The sequence below is a fragment of the Ambystoma mexicanum genome, chromosome 2p (assembly GCF_040938575.1).
Source record: "Ambystoma mexicanum isolate Mex_15411 chromosome 2p, UKY_AmexF1_1, whole genome shotgun sequence".
Taxonomy (NCBI): domain Eukaryota; kingdom Metazoa; phylum Chordata; class Amphibia; order Caudata; family Ambystomatidae; genus Ambystoma; species Ambystoma mexicanum.
Genome location: NC_090923.1, coordinates 1295924266 through 1295944811, shown reverse-complemented (window position 1 = coordinate 1295944811; position 20546 = coordinate 1295924266). Strand labels below are relative to the sequence as shown.

At 45.4% G+C, this 20546-nt stretch overlaps 1 protein-coding gene across 2 annotated transcripts in view; it reads left to right on the top strand.

Annotated features, from left to right (window-relative positions):
* Positions 1–20546, top strand: part of RAC1 (Rac family small GTPase 1) — a 208895-nt gene that overhangs the window by 56641 nt on the left and 131708 nt on the right. For both annotated transcript variants that reach the window (XM_069645625.1, XM_069645624.1), the window contains exon 2: positions 53–124. In XM_069645625.1, the coding sequence (XP_069501726.1) occupies positions 53–124 (72 nt within the window). The remainder of the gene's footprint in view (positions 1–52; positions 125–20546) is intronic.

Sequence of the window (20546 nt, the reverse complement as noted above, 5' to 3'; positions counted from 1 at the left end):
ACCTTTTCTAGTAATTGATATTCTAACCATCCCCATTTTCTTTTTTACACAGGGCTGTCGGTAAAACATGCTTGCTAATCAGTTACACGACCAATGCGTTTCCTGGAGAATATATCCCCACTGTGTAAGTCTTTGTTAATTTTTTTATTTATATGCTGTTGAATTTTGATGTTCACTGTCAGTTTCATCTGTGGCACAAGCACTTAAATATACTTGGAAAATAATACTGGCTTTAAAAAATGCACTTCAGTTGAATGAATCTCCTGCTTAATGTGCTTGCTGCTTTTCAGCCCTTGGTGGAAAATACCTTCACTTGCCGAGACCGGTTGTGTACTTGCATATATGTAGTTTAACTAGTGGTGGTAAAGGGTGATCCACTGTAAAAGAGGGAAGCACTGTTGTCATTTTGGGCACTTAATAATTCCCTCTTGGTGGCCCTTTAAATGTGGGAACCATGCGTTTAAAGCCTCTGCATTCCAACTTCAAATAATTCACTTGTCGTCTTTGGTTTCTGGTGAAGTAAGGGTACATTGCATCTGCACTAGCCGTATATAAATCCTTGTTTAAATGGTCCTGCTATTATTGTATGATCTGACTTTAAGCTGTGTTCCTTTACTGGCTGCTGTAGGTTTCTTATTTTAACTTTAAAACGAATCTATCTACATGGAAACGTAATTGAGAACTTTGCAAAGGATTGCCTTCCCTGCCTGTCAGTCGGCCCCATTTCCCTCTACTCTTATTTGACACATTTTCCAATTTGACAATCTGATTGTTATGGAAAAGTAAAGCTTTGTGTGTGGGGTTATTGGCAGGGTTTAGGAGAAACAAAGGGAGGAATGACGTGGACAAAGGGGCATTGGAATGTAGTCAAAAGCAAAGGCTCACTCCTACGTCCTGTTTCTTTTCCTCCATACTTATGGAACATTCCGCCGGAGCACTTTTTGAAGCATCAAAAACTTTTTACGCTGGGCTAGCACATGTGGCTTTAACCCCGCCTTCCTTGATCCCACCCAGCGCCCTTCAATCCTTCAGTGTGGTTGGATGCACTTGCATCCTTAGGATTTCGTTTTTCCCAAATTGCTCCACGGTACTTTTTTTTTCCTTTGCCAGAGCTTAAAGGATTCGCCTTGTCCCTTCTGCTGGTGACATTACACAGCGGTGGATCCTCACATTATTTGACTCTAGTTCCTAGACCATTGGTGGGGACACCTGCTTGTCTGTGCACTAAGGCACATCAGGTGGGAACAAGTCTTCCACTGCTTCCCTCCGGTATGTCTTCAGTTTCATTGAAGAAAAGAGAAATCGTCTGGCAAGTACTCTTTTTAGGGCACCCCTGGGGGTAATCCAGTCTAGGGAGTCGCACTAGCCTTACCGGGGTTTGCCCTGAGGTACCCCAAGCAGGATCTAATCGGAATACCAGAGTTCCTTCAGAGGCCCTACCCCACCTCCTCCTGGGGGCTAAGCACCAGGGTCACTCCTGAGGTTCTCCAAAAAGGGGCTAAGAAGCCCAAGCAAGGCTGAGGTTCCACAGTCTGGGGCTAAAGGGACTGGATCTTTGTCCGAGGATCGGCTCATAGTTGCTCAACATGGTACCGGCCTACCTGAGGGAGCAAAAAAGTTGGACACTCGTCCAAAATCTTTGTGTGCCAGCTCTGCCGAGGATGCACCAAAGAGGGCTACTCCTCATTCCAAGTCTCTTAAAGTTCCAGTCAAAACGACAATGTCTTCTGACAGACCTGTGATGCAGATCACTTTAGAGGGTCACAAAATGGCGCCTCAGCCTGCGTCAATGGAGTCTGCCATTTTGCCAGAGCCCTCGGGGTTCAAGTCTAGAGGCCAGGCCAAAGTCTTTGCTGTCTGTACCTGTGGAGGGGAAAACACTTTCAATCCATCGTTGGACTGTAATACAAGAATCCCTCTTCCACCAACTATATTGCGTCCACCAACATCATCGTCCCCGCTCCTCCAACCCCCGTTGCCCTCCGCTGCACTATGTGGATCCGGTTCAGTATATGGCGGGGGTCTGTCGTAGCAGCCAGTTTCGAGTGGAGGTGCAGTCCACTGGACCACCCAATCCATACGCCACAGCCTAGGCTGTCTTCAGAAGAGGCTTCAAAACCTGATGCATTCTGATCCGATGAAAGCTTATTTTAGGGACCTCTTCAAAGAAACACCCCTAGGCTGCAGCCTCTGAAGCCAGTGGAAGTGGTGTGTCCTCCGGAGCCAAAAGATCCTGAGCTGGCCGCTCCTCAGCGACGCCTACTGATCCCACCAATGGGGACGGAGCAGACACTTATGAGGACAGCAATGAACCTCCCTCTTCTATCGGTGCGTTTCATGATTGGTTGCTGGACGGGGCTCCTATGTTGAAGTCACGAGCGTTCTGACCTTTTCCTGCAAAAGGACATTCTGGCAGAGGCCCGCAAAATGTGGGCAAAAAACCCTATACAGGTAATTCCATACAAAACAATTGATGCCTGGTACAGGTTTCTGAAGATTCCTTGGGCTACGTGTCTGCTTCCTCCTTCCGCTGTGGTCGCGACAGTGTAAATCCTTCTTCCTGCTGCACATAACAATAGTCTGAGGACAAGGTTCTAGAAGGGGTAGGGAAGAAAGTCTTTGCGAATGCAGGTGTTCAGCTGTGTCTGGCAAATACAAAGGTGTTCCTGGCGGCGGCTAATCATGTTATGGGTTGAGTTGTCAGTTTGAACAATTAATTCCCCAGGATCGATTAAGGGTTTCAAGACCGGTTTGTTCGACACGGAGTCCTGGCCCAGGATTTACTGGAGGCGGCAGCACATTGTGTAGATGCCCCTGTGCGTTGCCTCATGGTCGGTGTTGATCTCACCTGCCAGGCGTGGTTTCAATTGACTGTTTTTCAAAGGTGGTTCCTGAGAAGGTCCTCTAGCTCCCCTTTCAGGGCAAGGAGCTCTTCCACAGTTCCAAAGACTTGAGCTGGCAAAAACTAAGGCTAGTACCTTAATGACCAAATCCTTGTTGGTCATCACAAAGCCTACTCCCGTCAGATCGTCTTATCTTCAGAAGACCGATTTCTGGATCCTTCTTAGGATTCAGGGGTTCCAAGACTGCAGGACACATCAGCTTGACTGTTCCCCAAGCGGTCCACAATGTGAGAAGCAGAGGCAACACATTTTATTTTTTCGCGTTCGCCACCACCCCTTCTCGGTCTCCTCTGCTGGGTCCAACACGCCTTCTATGGATAAATCGGCCAAATTATGGTTTTCACCGGTCCTCCTGGAATTCCGTTGGGTATGTATCTCCTTGCGCGTGGAGACTGTCGCAAAAGATTTGTGGGTCTGGTAAAGTTGCATTCGGGTTTCAGTCTTCCCCTTCCAGCAACTCTTCCATTCCCGTCCTCCTTTACACCAGGGTCCCTCTCTCCGTTCCGAAGTTCATAAGTTCCTGGATTTGAAGGCGTTGGATCTGCTCCTCCCTCCAAAAGGATGATTGGCTCTGCGTCATGGATCTTGATGCACACCTGCATATACCAATTTGGCCCCATCACTGCAAGGTCCTTGGTTTTTCTTTGTTTTTTTTTTTTTCTTTTTCAGTACGGGCTTAGCATTTTCAATAGTCCTCCACTTTGGGTTGAGCTCGGCATCACAAGTTCTTACAAAAATTACTGTAATTGCAGTGTTCTTCCAGCTCCAGATTCCATGTCTCTGTATTTGGACAACTGGTTGCTTCAGAGTCATTGTCCCAGGACAGCAGCAGTCCATTTACAACTGCTTCTCCAGCTGATGTTAGCCTTGGGCCTATCCGTGAACTGGCAAGTCTTCAATGGTGATCTCACAGGATCTGATTTTTCTATTTGTTGAAAGCCATTGCCTGGGTCTTTCTGACAGAGGACAGGACGAGGGACTTATTACAGACTTGCTTTTCCTAAACTCCACCCACAGGTCCGCATGGTGGTTTCAGAGGCTTCTAGAGTTGATGGCTTCATGTGTCTTAGCACTCCCTCTGGTGAGGCTGAAAAGGAGGCATGCTCAGACAAGACTGGTCCCAGGCATCCGATCCAGATTCTCGCTCAAATCTAGTGCACTAGGACATGATACCCAACCTCCGATGGTGGTCAAACTTCAGCAATCGGCCGGTGGGCCCCCCACCCGCCTTTTTGGGAGCCATCACTGCAGGTCAATGACCATGTATTCTTCCCTACTTGGGTGGGGAGAGAACGTTAAACACCCTGGAGGTTTTCGACCTGTAGTTACTGGGGACCAGGATCCCCATATCCATTATCTCAAGCTTTTGGCCATTTTCTTAGCCTTGAAGGCTTATTTTTTTTTCTTTCCATCTACAACAGCCATTCGGCTTCGGGGAAGATAACTAACAATTTTCTATGTGAACAAGCAAGGAGGGACCAGGGTTCCTCTGCTTGTGGACTTAGCCATTTAGATCTGGGAATGGGCAGTGCAGAACGATATCTGGCTGCAGGCTGTGCACATCCTGGGCCAAGAAAATATTGCGGCAGACTGTAGGACGCTGGTCCATAGCGAACCATGAGTGGGAATTGAACGAGGGGGGTTCTGTTCAGATTTTTCTAGAGTTGGAGGGGCGGTGGGGGTGGGATCTGACTGTGGACTTGTTTGCGATTTATCCAACAGGAAGCTTCAGCAGTATGGCTCCGGGGAGGACTTTGGTCCATGTTCCTTTGGGAATGCTCTGGAGATTTCATGGGACCGGTTGATGGCGTTTGCCTCCCTTGATTGATCGGGCCCTGTTGAAGCTTCGGTGGGCACCCATTTGAACTCTACTCTTCATAGCTCCTTGGTGGCCAGCCAGATTCTGGTTCTTGGAGCTGCAACATCTTTCAGTACATCTGCCATCAGCTTGCAGGGATTTCCCGATCACACCAGAACAAGAAACTGGTGTGGCATCCCTCCCCACAATCATTCAGCTTGGCATTATGGGGAGGTCAGGGCCCTAGCACAGTTCAGTCTTTTAGAGGACAATATGCGCATCATACAGGCTGCGCACCACGCTTCCACACGCCATCAGTACAGGAGCAAATGAAGTTTGTCACTGGTGCCTTAAATAGCTAGATTGGATCCTTTTCGGATCTTGAGATTACCGGCATTCTTATTAATTTGTGTTGAAAATACTCATCCGCTATTGGTGCTTACCCTAACATGGGCGCTTGTTCATTCACGCTCACCAATCCCTTGATAAAACGGCATTTCACAGGTCTTCACCTAAACCCCCCCCCCCCCCCCCCTAGTCAAGCCACCTTGCCCCTAATGAGACCTCAATGTGGTTTTCAGTGCACGTTGTCACTAACCTTTCGAACCATTGGCATCCGATTACGCCAGCCAGAAGAATAGGGTAGCTGAGGCTTTCTATGGAGGAACCTTGGAGGAACCTTGTCTGGCTTTTCATAAAGACAAGGTGGTGCTCCACACAACCCTCCTTTCTTCCAAAAATTGTGTTGGAATTTCACATTAATCAATCTCTTCCTTGCCAGTGTTTTTTTCTGGACTTCGACCAGGCATCAGATGCCGAGAGGGTCCTTAACAACCTGGATGTTTGAAGGGCTCAAGTTTTAGTTAGAACGAAAGACTCCAGAACCTCGTCTAATCTGTTATTTACCTTTGGGAATCCAAAAGGAGCGCAGGCATCTAAAGCTTCAATTTCCCGCTGGATAACCTTTGCATTTCAGAAACTTATTCGGTTCAGGGACTTCAAGCCCCCAAAGGCATTCATGTACCTGTGGTGCTGAGCAAAGTTGCGTCTGTAGCTGTGCAAAAATGCTCCTTGGGAAAACATTGCTAGGGCAGCCATGTGGGCCTCTCCCTCGGCACAGTTGCCTCAGGCTTTGTTCACAGGTGGTCAGTCAGTGTGGTCAGGCTGTACTGAAGGACCTGTTTATATATCCAGTTTGGTGTTGTTGCTGGCTAATCTCCCACACGTATGGGGGAAGTAATGTAGGAGTTTAAAAAAGTGACTCACTGTAGTGCCTAACGTATGTCTCCTTTCCTTCATATGCCCCCTCCCGCCTTCTCCTGTAAAGTTCTTATTGCTAATATGCATTTCGACCTTGGCAATTGGGGAAAAAAATCCTATGGGTGATGCATTGGGTGGGGCCAAAAGCCATCTGAACATAGGAGGGCACAGTTGAAGGACCAGATCTCCTGGCAGTTCAATTTCTAGATAGCTTAACATGAGTTTGAATTGGCACCCGACCGCACTTGCCCACCCTGTTCAACTGAAAATGGAAGGTTGTGAAGATGGCACATGGCTCTTGGCGCAGAGCTCCTGTAACTGATGTCCAGCCATAACTGATGTACCCTTCAAAAGGATGCCGAGTGCAGTGTTAGTAGTGTTAGAGCCTCATACCGGTGTTCAGGGTGAGGTTTCCCCAACTAGGCAACAGTGTTTCCCTTAAGTGCACCAGACAGCCAACTCTGAAGACTTTAAGGTGCCAAAATCGGGCACAGGACCTATAGTTCCCATTCAATAAAGGTCACTGGTTCCATTCATGAAGTCTCCCTGTGCTTCCACAATCTCACTGCATTGAGCCGCAAGCCACATGGTGTGCCAAAGGCATTAGATTGGCTGAAAGGAACTACAACTACATACACACCTGGTGACGCATGAGATGGATTTTTATAATCTGGCCACTTGAGGTTAGCCAAAACCCAATTAAGGAAGCAGCGAAGAGCAGTTAATGCTTTTGCGAGTGGTCTGGGACCCACAGTGAGTCCGCACAGTACGGCACAAAATATGATTTAGACCGTCATTTATACAAATAATTATAGGCCTGGAAAACAAACTCACCATAGGTTAAATATATTTCATGTAACTTAGTTTGCAAAAACAGGTACGTATCATAGATGCAGTCAATGATGGAACCAGATCACAAATAACTTAGTCAAACCCCAATAGGAAATGGGCCAGAGTGCTTTTCACCAGAATGGTGCCTCTGCAAGTAGGTTTCACTAGGCTTGTGTTGGTCATATTTTTAAAAGCCAAAGGTAAGTAAATGTTTTCTTGCATTCCGGACCCAGTGGTAGGATACTCCGTCCAGGCTGGATGACCAAAAGGTGAGTGGAATGGAGTAGGCCAACAAAGGGCATGTTCTCAATGTTTCCCTATTGAAGACAGGGAGAGGAGTGGGGGAGCAGATTCACACTGCTTTTAATCACCCCCAATTTCCCAAATGTTGTGGATTGGGGGCCGCTGTGGATTCTTCTCCCACTGGTGAGGTGCCCAGGAGTTGTGGGTTTGAGGATTATTCCTGCAGAATGCAATCTGTCAATTAAGAAATGTGGGAAACACTGATGCAGGCAGCTTCCGACACTTCACAGATTGGAGTAATGTGAGCTTCAGTGACTCTTGCGGACAGGCGTCTATCCAGTTGCATCACATCGTATGTTCCACGACAGATCCCTTTATGCTGGGATGCTGAAATTCAGGTAGGTGACTTGTGGCACAAGCTGGGGACCACCGAAGTTCTGAAATCTCGGAACAGCAACTCTTCTGGCGAGGTACACAAGGAGAGCTGGTCTTTCCACCATGTAGTCCAGGGACACTTCAGAAGGGCAAGATCTTGAAGGCGTCAATTTGTTGGTCCCACTAGTTAAAAGGCTGAAGCACTGCTCAGGGTCTTTAGAGATCACAAAGTCAAACAGGGCTTCACTAGGCAGGACATGGAAAGGGATGATAATTTTGGAGTTGTCTTCGGGTCTTCAGCAGGCATGTCTTCTTGGATCCAATGATCTGAAGAAATGACTGCAGAGGTAAATTTCATATCCGAACTGGAAGCAAGTCCAAGCTCGCCAATTGTAAGGATCTGCACCATTCAAACCCCCATTAGTTGTCCAATCAGGGACAACTGCTCCTTTCAAATTTGCTCCACAACTAGACTTTCTGGCACCAAGGATGTGCTGGACTAAACTGTCCCACCCCCTGCCTGGGCCACAGACAAAGGGTGCACTAGCCCGGGAAAGCATCAGCGTGCATGACCTTGTAAGGGATTTCCTGATCTAGGAAGGCGGCCAGGCAAGAAATCCAATCTTGTGGCAGGGCATTTTTAAAGCACTAGCCACGTTTAGTTGCATATGCGATAAACACTAATGTGCACAGTATAATCTGCTACCACCAACTTGTCTTCAGATGCACATAACAGTAATAAAAAATCCCAAGTGTATATAGGTATATAAAGCGTGATACCCCATTGCACTGCAAGGTGCTGTTTGTTATGATATGGCATTTATAACGCGCCTATACACGAGTGTTTCAAGGCGCGACGAGGCAAGGGAGGGGGAACGGAGGGAAGATGGACACCGATCCTACTAGGCCAGGTGACATTGAGATCCCAAGTGCAGGGGACGGGAATGTGTGGGGGAGGGAGGGAAGTGCAGTGTATAGGATAAACAGTAGATAAGACAATATAATAAAGTGCAGCCAGCAAGAGCTGGACGGAGGCTGTAGGGGATTCAGAAACAGTACCCGAGTGCGAGGGTTGCCAGGGGGGCAGTGCAGGTGTGCAACTGGCGGGCGGGGACCTGAGCCTGAGATCAGAGGGTAGCCAGGTAACCACTGCAGCTTCAGGTTCAGCCAGGAGATTAGCAGGGGAGAGGAGCAGAGGAAGCCGAAGCAAAGAGGAAGGTCTTGAGGTACTTTCCAGAACTGGAGATGGCTCTCCTCGTTTCAGAGAGGCAGGGAGGCCCCAGCAGAAGAAAGATCTACCACCAACTTGTTGCTTGGAGAAGCGACTGACCCTGAGCGAGTTGGAGGCAGATAAGCGGAGAGCTTGAGAAGGAGATTTAGGAAGAGAGTTGAAGGTATTGAGGCCCCAGAAGGCCTTGTGGACAAGGCAGAGGGTTTTGAAGTTAATCTTTGCCACCACTGGTAGCTAGTGCAGGGATTGCAGTCCTGGAGAGATCAGATCCCTGCGCCTGAGGCCAAGGACAATTCTTGCAGTCCTGTTTTGGATGAGTTGCAGAGACAGGCAGATTTAGAAAGAGGCTGTTGCAGTAGTCCAGCCTGAGAGAACCAGACCTCTGGAGACAGTGAGCTTCTGGGGGAAGGAGCGGAAAATGAAAAATACCTCAGAGGAGGTGCAGCTAGTAGTGTGACTTCTTAGAGACGTCAGATGTGAGGAGAGGAGTGAAATCAAAGACGACAGTGAGGTTTTTAGCCTCACAGGTGGGAGCAGGGAGAGGGCCCAGAGAGTGACAGGAAAGGAGGGAGCAAGTGTGCTGATAAGGAGAATCTGTCTTTCTGGCATTGTGGCAGAGATCATTGGTGGCACACCACTCCGGGATAGCAGACAGCCAGAAATGAGAGAAGAGGTGGCGGAGGGGAGACTGAAAATTTAGTTGAGCTTTGTCCGCATAGCACTGAATGTTAGGGCTGCAATGCAGTGGGCAAGAAGTGGCAGGTATTGGTTGAACAGCCAGGGAGAGATGTTGGAGCACTGGGGAACACCACAGGTAGAGACAGAGGAAAGGAAGGACCCAGGTAGGACATGGGAGGGTCGATGGGAGTGGAAAGAAGTCGGCCAAGGCAGGGCTTGATCGGTGATACCCAGGTTATCGTGGAGATGGTTGAGCAGGATGGCATGGCTGACCGTGTCAAAGGCAGAAGAGGGATCCAGCAAGATAAGGACACAGGGTGTTGGAATCCAGGTTGGAGAGCAGATCTTCACAGATGTCTGAAGCCAGACTAATGGTCATGGAGACCACAGATTCAGTGTGAAGATTAAGCTGTGAGATGTCCAGTTTGGAGTTTGCCCAGAAATGTGGAGTACACATTAGTAAGAATTGTCTGCAACAAGCACCACAATGCCTCCTGGCTGTTGCACGCTTAAAGTCAAAGAGTTGCATTTCCCAATACTGATAGTCTGAAGGTGGTAAGTTTCACCATAACCATGAGCAAAACCAAAAAAATTACCAAAAGGGACGTGAAGCTGAAGGCTTTACTTTCCTTTGAAAAGTCTGGTCAGGATGAAAACTGAGCAAAGAAACTGCTCCACAGGAAACTGTGGAGGCACAGTTGCAAGAGACCAATGTCCTAATCCTCTCAAACAAGGTTTTTAAATCTAGCAAAAAAAGGTTATGCCGAAGTCACCTGAAGGTTAACGTAAGAAGGCAGGTAACTAACTCTAAATGACATACCAGACACCGAAAGGCAACATAGTGCATATTGAGCATATATCACTACCATGCTGTTAAAGGGAAAAAATCGTACAGGGAAACACACGGAGTAAAGAAAAGTGTGCATGGTGCTGAAAGATCTAAACTGAAAAAATGTTGCAGGATTTGGTTGGAGGTTACATGACAGTGAAGGCATGAGTTGGAGGAATAAATGCGCACAACCTCTACATTTGGATGTAGACATTGTTCGATATGGGTATTTTGTAAAGAAAAGTGGCACGCTATGTGAGGCTCACTTTTTAATGAGCCTTAAAAATTCTTCATTGGTAAGAAAAAAAGGCTAGCCATTATCCAGAGCAGATGAAGATTGATCCACTGACTAATCCCAATGCTTGCTTGAGCACGTTTTTTAAAAACTCCGATTAGTTTAACCAAAACAAGTGAAGATGTACATTTCCAAATACACCAGATGAAATTAGAACTATTGTAGCAAGGGGAGATTACATCATTATTAATTACATTTCTGCTGCTTGTTAATCTGCTTAGAATCACATGCTGTTCATATAGCCAAACATCTAGTGGTAATCGCAGAGTAATGCATCTTTCTTTCGAAGATCGAAAGGGGGTGTTGACATGGGCTTCACTGTTACACTATCCCTAACGTGACGTGTAGTCAGGGCTCCAGATACGGTGAGTACTAGGCCTTTTTACACATGAAAATCTTGTAAATACGCAAGCTTTATTTTTTGCTGGGTACATTTACACACAGGTTTAGAGCAGAGGGCAGTGCAAAGGTCAGGATACTTGACAGAAACCAGAAGTCGTCTTGTGATTTTTATCTAAATGGATGTAATTGCAAGCCACCTCTGAAACAGAATGTATCTCGGAAGCCTTTCAAAAAAATAACTGCACACTGACAAAAGGAATTGCTTTACATTAAGCTTCAGAAGCACTGCATGTTTTCCTAGAATTATAGGATTGTATAATAAGATGGAAAACTAAGTTGCAATTGAGAATTTTTTTTTTTAACAAGTTATGCTTTTTTTCCAGTGAAAGCAAACCAGTATTGCACAATGGTATTTTTCAGAGTTCTGGTGCTGTGTGCATAATCGTGCAGAGGCAGATCATTTTTACCCCTCTAATTTAATTTAGTCTAATTATAAAAACAATGTGCAAAATGATGACTATGCACAGTCTAGTTTACATCCATTCAACCTTGCAGTCAATGGGGTACATTACTATAAATGGTCAGTGGCAGCAGTCTTTGCTCAAGGGTGAGTAATTGTCATTACACCGAACACAGGTGTTCTAGCCTCTCAAATCTTCAAGACTACAAATAAAACATCCAAAACCTGACTCTCAAAGTGCAAGCGCTGTTCAAAAACAAACAAATGAAAGTTTGGTAATTGAAATAGAAACTCAGCAAAACATGTCCCTGTGATAATCCAGATAGGTATTTAAAGGAATGGTTCGGTAAACATTTTTTATTGCGCCTACGGGTCGGCCATGTGTTTTTAAGCCTAAGTCGCTCGATATTTCCAATGGACCGTACCCGAGTTTTCGTCCATTAAACACACGCGAAACAGGCAGTAGGGCGCCACCATTTTGTGATAATTTTATCACTTGCCGCATCCCCCTGGCTGACCTGCTTTTGCGGTACTAAATCATATCCCCCGCCCCTGAGCCTGACATTATCAAAACAGTCATATTCCCCGCCTCTCTCCGTGACGTTTCTGTGCTGCGTAGGCAAACGCGCCCCGTCTTCTACGCGACTTCACACAGAACCCGGAAACCAACACAGATCAACTCACAACACAGCGCACCACAATTCGGAATATGAAACTGTACTTTAAAATCAAACAGCAACACGGTACATTTGGTGAAGTACATTTATTTGACATTAAATGTTTATAGAATATTCAGCAATTGCCATATGAACTCGGAATGCCATTTATTTTCTTTTATCTGTATCCGCAGAAACTGTTCCATTTTCTCGTGAGTCACGCGCTGTTCCTTTATGGTAAACAGGGTGTTGGTTTTCGTTAAAAGAAGCACTTTGGTCGCACTGTGAACCGCAAGGCTGTTCCATCAAGTAGGCACTAGGCCAGCGTAAAGGTTGATATGTTGCTTCTAGCCGCTAGTACCGGAAGGGCGTATGGGCCCTTGGCGATCGTCCCATAAGATTGTCAAAGTGGTGCAGTTGTTGACAAGAAGCTGCAGCTGGCGGTTGAAGAAGCAGTCTTCCGGGGTCTGAAACTGGTCGCAGTAGGGAAGGATATACCTGTTTTGAAAACATAAAAATTATAATTAGTCTCGGCAGCCGATCTTTATTAATATTATTCATTTTATTTATTACGGCCGAGCTGAAACTATTTGCTTTCAAGGATAGTGCAATGGAGTATGTTCGGCTCTAAAATCAATGCAAAATAACGAAATAAATCGAGGTTGGCACACAATGAGAAACGACTGTCTACATGCGTGTGGAATGTGGACCTGCATGCCCATGTGCCCGCTACAAGGACGATCCCACAAACGTTTTCCTAGCTCTTCATTCATTCATTTATTCATGCATCCATTCATTAATTCTTCTTTCCGGTATAAAGCGTCTAAAGAGTTACTTACATTATATTTGCAATTTTCATTGTGTCTCTGCGTAATGCAGTCCGTAAATCCCACTGTACTCTTGACAACGATTTTTCATATACTGAACTAACATGAAACTCGGTCTAGTTTCAGAATTTTCTGCCTTATCGTCTTACTTTATTGCACCCGCCGCCCCCCCCCCCCCCCCCCCCCCCCCCCCTTCAAATGAAGTTCTTTCGGCATGGTCCCTGTCTCTCAAGGTCAAAAAACAATAGAACCTTATAGTGCGAGTTGTGGGCCTCTTCAGGCCACGAGCTGAAAATGAAAGCCGCTGACCTTCACTAGAAATGAGCATACATTCTTTATTTGCAACATCCCGTAGTAAAGCCATCTGTGGGAACTTGAAGTTTCAAATCCATCTATGTACTGCGCCTCAATGTGCAAATGCGAACTGGCTTCTCTCCCATCTGCAATGGCTCGTTTGGCGCGTTCTAAGGCCCCCAATTTTGTCCTTGTTGTCTGCGAGCTTTGAAGCACCAAAGAACCATAACTATTGAGACTTTTAATTTTATGGGGAAGGTCAGGGAAAGTATAAAGTACCCGAGGAGTTAAGTTGAAAGTGAGACTTGTTTGTTTTATTATTTGCAATACGCTAGCCTCCCCTCGGTTAGCAGTGCGCAGCAGTTACATGAGATTGCGAAAATTAGTTACATCAACAAAAATATATACATACACATATTGTTCCTCACCCAGGATGGTGAGGGTAGGGGTTAGGGTTAGCGTACTTTGTATGTACACTGTACAATAACATTTATTTACAAAAAGACAATAGTATTACAATTATTTAAACCGGGATTTGTACTTCACAACCAGCTCCCCTTTGGGTGGACATGGCATAGTGGCAATTGATCGGTGCTCTGCACAGAAACGTTCAAAATTCCATATCTGTGCTTCTCTAATACAGCAACAATAAGGCTTTTGTCAGTCGAACTCCATTTCCTCATAGACTGGTTTGATCACCCATTGCTTACTTCTTTTTGAAAAGGCCTTAGAGTAGCGAGGCATCCTTACTTTACATGTAGTGCTAGATTGTTCAAGGCCGAGATTCTCGTTATGGGCAAAGACGGCAAGTAGAGTCCTATGTCTCATGCCCTGTATGCTGAAATGCAAGCGCTTTGGCCTGTACTTTAGGAACACCTCAAACTCCTGTGTGACAGAATTCTGTCAGTCCACTCAAATCTCTTGATAGAGTTTTATCAAACAATCTTCTCAATGGCTTTGTGTGTCGGTGAAGATGGATTCAACCACTTCTTCCGTGCCTCCACTGGGGACAAAGGGCCATGTTCACATTGGTAGAAATGTAGGTTTTCTGACCAGCGGTGCACGTTGGTACAGTGGTGCATCAGTGACCGCCATTTTTCAAGTAGTATTTCCACTGACCCTTCCCAAGTTTTGGAGCTCCACCAAAGATGGTTGCTGATAGACTGGGACCACTGTGAAATACTTTCCAAACCTTTTTTTCCCCTGCAGCCGAGATTTTCTTATTGATTGATTTAGCAAGATGCCATACGTCAAATTGATGTTTAATATGTGGGAACTGCTCTCTCATTGTCTTAGCAATTGAAACGTGTCTGTCCGTGGCTGAGGTCGATGTGCATTCCCCTCGATTGTAGATATTCCACTGATTTTATAAATCCTAGTTTCTCCATGGCCACTGAGGATGTACATTGTTACCTGCACGACCACCAAACTCACAATTTTCTTACTATCCATGTCCTGAAACTGGTAGGTGCAGTACTTGGCAGAAAATTCAGGGCTGTCGCACTGTCCATCGCCGGCTAGCCTGAATCGTTTGCCTTCGAATGTACTTGCTAGAGACAATTGTTCAATTTTCCAAGCGTCACTAATGGCCGGCAATATATAATCGTGTTGGTATTTGTAGTACTGCGTTTTTGAAATGAAATGGAGTCCCACAAACTGAAAGAAAGACTAACTTTCTGAAACTGGACCCACTAAAAAGTGAGGCAGCTGCACACAGTAGATGCCTGCTGGCAGTTTCCCCAGCATCGGTTGTGCAGACCATGAGAATGTATGATTTAATCTACAGGCGGCATGTATTTTGACGTTACTGCCTTGTTTTTGACGAGTGACATGAATCAATGGCTTCCCACATACTTTCCTTCTAACTGCCCACATTTCAGCATACTTATAATATTCATCAAACAACTATCGAATACTATGTATTTGCCCTCTTTCATTAGACTGTCATCCGGCGTCAGTTGTTTCGGCCTGTGACGTTGAGGACAGATCACCACATTTGAAAGATATATCGCTGCTATCAAGTTCTGATGCGTCGGTGAATGCTGCTGCTGGTTTATTCTGTCATTTCAACATCTGCTACTTCAACATTGATGGGAGAACACAATGTCGACAGCTTTTTTTGGTGGCAATTTTTTGGCGGGTGCAGATTGTGTGAATTGATCTGCGACTTCTTCAGAGCTATCTTCAATACATCCAGTATCATGTTTTTTTGTGGTGGTGCGGTCGCACTGTAGCAATGGTCCTTTACAACTTTACTGGATTCTCCGGACACATTCATTTCATGTTCTGGCCATTGGACATGAGCATCTCTAGTCTCAACACGCGGATTCTCTAATAGTTCCTCCATAGTGTAAATGGTCTGGCAAGCAACATCTCTCATTCGCTTCACTGTCTGTGTATGTATAGTTCGGACACCCACAGTTAACTAGAGGATAGATTGGAAAAGGGATGCTCAGTTTAAACATAAAATAGTCCCAGCACAAAAAAATTTCTAAAGTTATGAACTGTTTGTAACCTTATTTTTGTTTCTTTTCTTTGCAACTTTTTTGACTCGACCTTCAACATCTGCACGCTGTTGCTCTGATTTGTATCCGCATGTCTCCCCTTCCTCTTGCGCTGCAACGACTATATTTTCTGGATCTGCATAGACGCCACGGAATGAGGCTCCATCGACTCCCTGAAACATAGTATTTTCATTACTGTGTATCAAAATATTGTTAGCATAAAACACACGTGAGGACGAACACACAGGTACATCTCAATAGCCAAAAATGATTTAAATATTGTGTGGAACAATCAAACGACAAGTATTCGAGCTCTGATGACCTAGTTCGATGGAGCTGTCGGTATCCATAACTCTGGCTCTGCATGGAATGAATGATTGTATTGAAGAGGAGTCATCATTAACTCCCTGAAACACAGTACTTGCGTTAGTATGGTTTTCAATATTGTAAACAACGCACACTTTGGGTCAACGGCACAGGTACATATAAAGAGATAACCACAAATGTTGCATTGTCTAAAAGAATCAAGGAATATTTAAATATGATCAGATTTAATCAACTTATTTCTCTGATTTCTTTACATCTGCATCATCTAAATGGGATCTTGTGATTGTAGTGGAAGCTCCATCGTCTCCCTGAAACACAGTACTTGAGTTAATAGGGAAGAAAGTATAGCAAATGGAATCACGTTATATGATCACGCTCGATGGAGCAATCAGTATCCATATCTCGTGTTGCTGAAGAATATGTATGGATGGTGTAAATGTGGTGCGCACTTCCGAAAGCTGTTGCGCCGATTCGTATCCGCATGGTCCCGCTTCCCCTGGAATTACTTGAATGTCAGGCTCTGCATCAAGTGCGTGGGTTGACGCTTCAACAACTGCCTGAAACATAGTATTTGCATTAGTAAGGATTACACTATTGAAAACACAACACAAACTTGGGGTCGACCGCACAGGTACATATCAATGGCTAACCACGAATGAAACATGGTGTGGAACAATCAAACGACAAGGTTTCCAGTCCTGATGATCACGGTCGATGGAGCTGTCAGTATCCATACGTCATGCTGTTGAAGAAAATCTACGGCTGTTGTCAATGTGGTGGACGCTTCAGCATCTCCCTGAAAGACAGTACTTGCATTAGTATGGATAACACTAATTATAACTGAAAACAAACACCAGGGGACGACAACTAAGGTGTATATCAATTGGAAAGCACTAACCAAACAATTGGTAAAATAATCACACGATACATAAAAACTATTACTTGACATGCATAAAACAAGTCTGTAGCGGAATAGCCAAGTATGATTACCTTATACGCGCTAGAAGTGGTTGAGAACTGCGGGCACGTCACGGATGTAGAATGTTCTTGCTACAGATTCAGTGGCTAGTCAAGCAGTTGTAAAGGTAAATTATTGTTTGATATGCAAATATTAAAAAATTGCCATGTAAAACGACAGAATACTTGAGAATAATGCTATTGAAAATGCGGAATGTAGTACAGTTCCCTGTGCCCATAAATAGATTTCCTTTGGGGGTTATAAAATCAAAAAAAATGTATTGATAAATGTCATTATTCAAAAAGCTATACACTCATATCAATATCGAAAGTGTTACAAGGGAGTATTACAAGGGACACAACACCTAAAATATCAATTAATCCATTCGGCTACCTACACACTACCGCAAGGCCTAAAGCTAAATCCGGACATTTGCCTCACCAGTGGCGGAATGTGGACGAATAGAGTTGGAATAGCATTTGCAAGCAATTTTCGTGTCGTTCGCCGTTTATTCTTCTTTGTTACCCAAGATGTGGCGTACATGTTCGAGGAAAAGTGCCGGCTGCAGATGCGGTATCTATGACCCCTCTTGTCCTTTTGTTGAACTTGTTGGACTCTACATTCCAGCTCATCCAATGGATATTCGCAATGTCTGACCCATTCTCTAATTCGATCAACAGTTTTCGGGAATACATGCATTGTAGTGCCTTCAGATTTATCAAGGGTCTTTGAAGGGCAAGCGCTAATCGAACAGGCAGGCATTGTTTAAAATTCTGAAAAGTAAATATCAAGATTATAATAAAACCTTGATGAATAAAAATGTCAAGTAAATGAACCATACCGTGCTCAATGCAAGGTTTGTTTTGGTCGCCGGAACTATACCAGTTGTAACTTATGTGACTAAACTCTGAACATGTGACTCGTCCCTTGGATGTTCTGTCTTGCACGAAAAGGAAACATGCTTACATTATAGACTGGACCCCCGAAGGATGCAATTCGATGACAATTGACACAGATGAAAATAAATAGATCTATTGATAGCATAACAATTGAAACTCTAGTCAATAGCAAGGAGACCAATGACCATAGCTCTATTGGGTACTGTAATCGCAAATAGAAATGTAAAAATGACCGAAATATGACTAGGATACATGGCCTTACCTTGACCAACAAACAGTTGGATTCAGCAGGCTGAGCAGTATGTTGCAGGAGAACAGGTAGATGTCCACAGGTAGCACACTGACGAGTTTGCTCGAAGCGGTCACAGATAGCACGACGACGAGCAGATTAGCATAGATCTCAGTGCTTCTCAGGTCGAAGGTTCAGGAGTTGACTTGCAAAGCACAAAGATGTTCCCATGAGACATATCGTGGTTTATAAAGTATTAGAAACATGCGTGTTTGAATGAATGACGTGGTATTATGTGGATTGCAGGGGGGCGGCCTGCCTCAGCAGAGGCCTGCCTGGAGACACAGGATCTGAGGAGGCTATGTGAGCGATGGCCCCTGGCCGTGGGATAACTTTTGAAGTGTACATGCTGTTTGGCACCTTGGCCGTTTGCGCTCATGACAGCCCCCCATGCCAGCGCTCATCCCCGGGTGCAAACCGCCTTTGATAGAGGGGGGTGGGATGGATGGGGCCGGTGGGCATGCAGGCAAGTGTGTGGGAGCGAGGGGCCATCAGGCCCCTCTCATCCTTTACTTCTCAGTAGAAACTCAGACCAAGTGCCTCCAGTAGTGGGTTTGCCCCTTGCCCCTTATGTGATAACTTTGGTTGACATTCGCGCAGATGGGACCACTGAGCAGGACACAGGGCATCCATTTGTGTACCCCCTTTCCAATCCATTTTGGTGACCAGGCTCCACTGCGAACACAGCACATGGCCCCCCACCCTCGTTCCCACTCTGACTGGAAAACTCCAGAGGCATTTGTAACACATCACTCTTCCTCTTCGATCACTGTCCTGCATGTGAACCAGCCTGAACTAAGCACATAGCTCGTTCATCTCCACAAACGTGTCCTCAATACCTGCATGCATTATTGAGAATAGATTATGTTAGCTTAGATAGTGACCACCCTGCTTCACAGCGACCTGACCTTCACCCATTCGGAGCACAGATGTCTGACGTCCATCCTTGAATGGAGACGCACTTGATTCATTTAAAAAATCTAAACAACCGTTGTTAAAATATATGTGATGTTTTATTTTGTATCTTATTTTGATGACACGAAAATACAAGACTTTACACATTGTACTGGTCAGGTTGTAGCACAGTGAGAGAAAATCCCCTGTACTGACCGCTGTCACTCTGGAACGTTTCTCTTATGGCACGAACGGCACAGGCAGGTATTACTCTTCGAACGCGGTGTCCAAGCTTCCCGTGAAGCCACCATGTAAAGGAACGATAGGCCACCAGCCTGTACCACCTGTGAAAAGGAATGAAACTGTTTTTAAATGACCAAGATAAGTTTAATAAACGTTTGTTAATGACAATTCTTGTAACTAATGGCATTCTGCTCGGACAAATGATATCTAGACACTGCACACTATTGAACGACTATGCGTTAAAATGATATGTCATTTTGGATATAGTAGACCATGAAATGGGAGTGGCATGACAAGCAGAGTATACTTACTCGTTACTCAGATTACGTGGACGAGCAGTTGCGTGAAGTTCATGCATAAGCACCATCATGATCCTCAACACAGACCGTGTGAGGCAGGCTGCCCTGAAGTCTGGCAGCTCGGTGATGCATTGCGGTCGTGGCTCGCCTTCCAAAATGTAGGCCACGCATCCCAAGTTTTCACAGCAGCAGCAGTTCTCGTCCTCTGTTGGCATTAGCTTGCACCGATTGCATGTGCACCAGGTGGAAACGCTGTCCATGCGACTAGGTCCAGGCTCTTTAGCTGTTGAATCGTCCTCCCAACTGCCGTCCGAAGCCCCATTGTTTTCGCGTGTTTCGCTTTCCAGTAGTTCCTCCTCGATATACTCAGGCTCGTACATGTAGGGCATTATTGTAGCCATTGTGTGTTAAACAAACTAAAATAATTAATAGCAGTGGTACTGGTATCTGTTCAGACGGGCTACAAGCAACGAAGGTAGCTGACCAGAGCACAGAAACGAGTCACAGAATACTCAAACGCAGAGAGGAATGGAATCGAAAATCTGCTGTGTTGTGAAACGGTCTGTTTATACTTATTGAGGAAAGAGGCGTCCTGCCATTTCCATGGCGACAAGTCATTAACTGAAGCGCAGCGAATGTTGACACGAGACGTGCTTTGGCGTTGTGAAATAGTCGGTAAGAGTCTGCTGATGGCAGGCTTGGGGGCGGGAGATATGATTTAGTGCCGCAAAAGCAGGTCACCCAGGGCGATGGGGGGGGGGGGGGGGGGGAATGATAGGATTATCACAAAATGGCAGCTCCCTGATGCCTGTTTTCGCGTGCGTTTAATGGATGAAAACTCCATAGGAAATTTTTCTAAAATCGAGTGACTTAGGCTTAAAAACACATGGCCGACCCGTAGGGGCAATAAAAAATTTTTACCGAACCATTCCTTTAACTTTATGTAGCGCTTCATAAATGGTTCGTCATGCATCTGGGTACTGTGATCATTATACCTCAGTCGATACTCAGTTAACTCTGAAGGATGTTGAATAAGATAGCTCAGCCGGTTGAGCACTCGTTGCTGCAATCTCTGCATGATCTGTGGGTTGCGGGTTCGAATCCGGGCAAG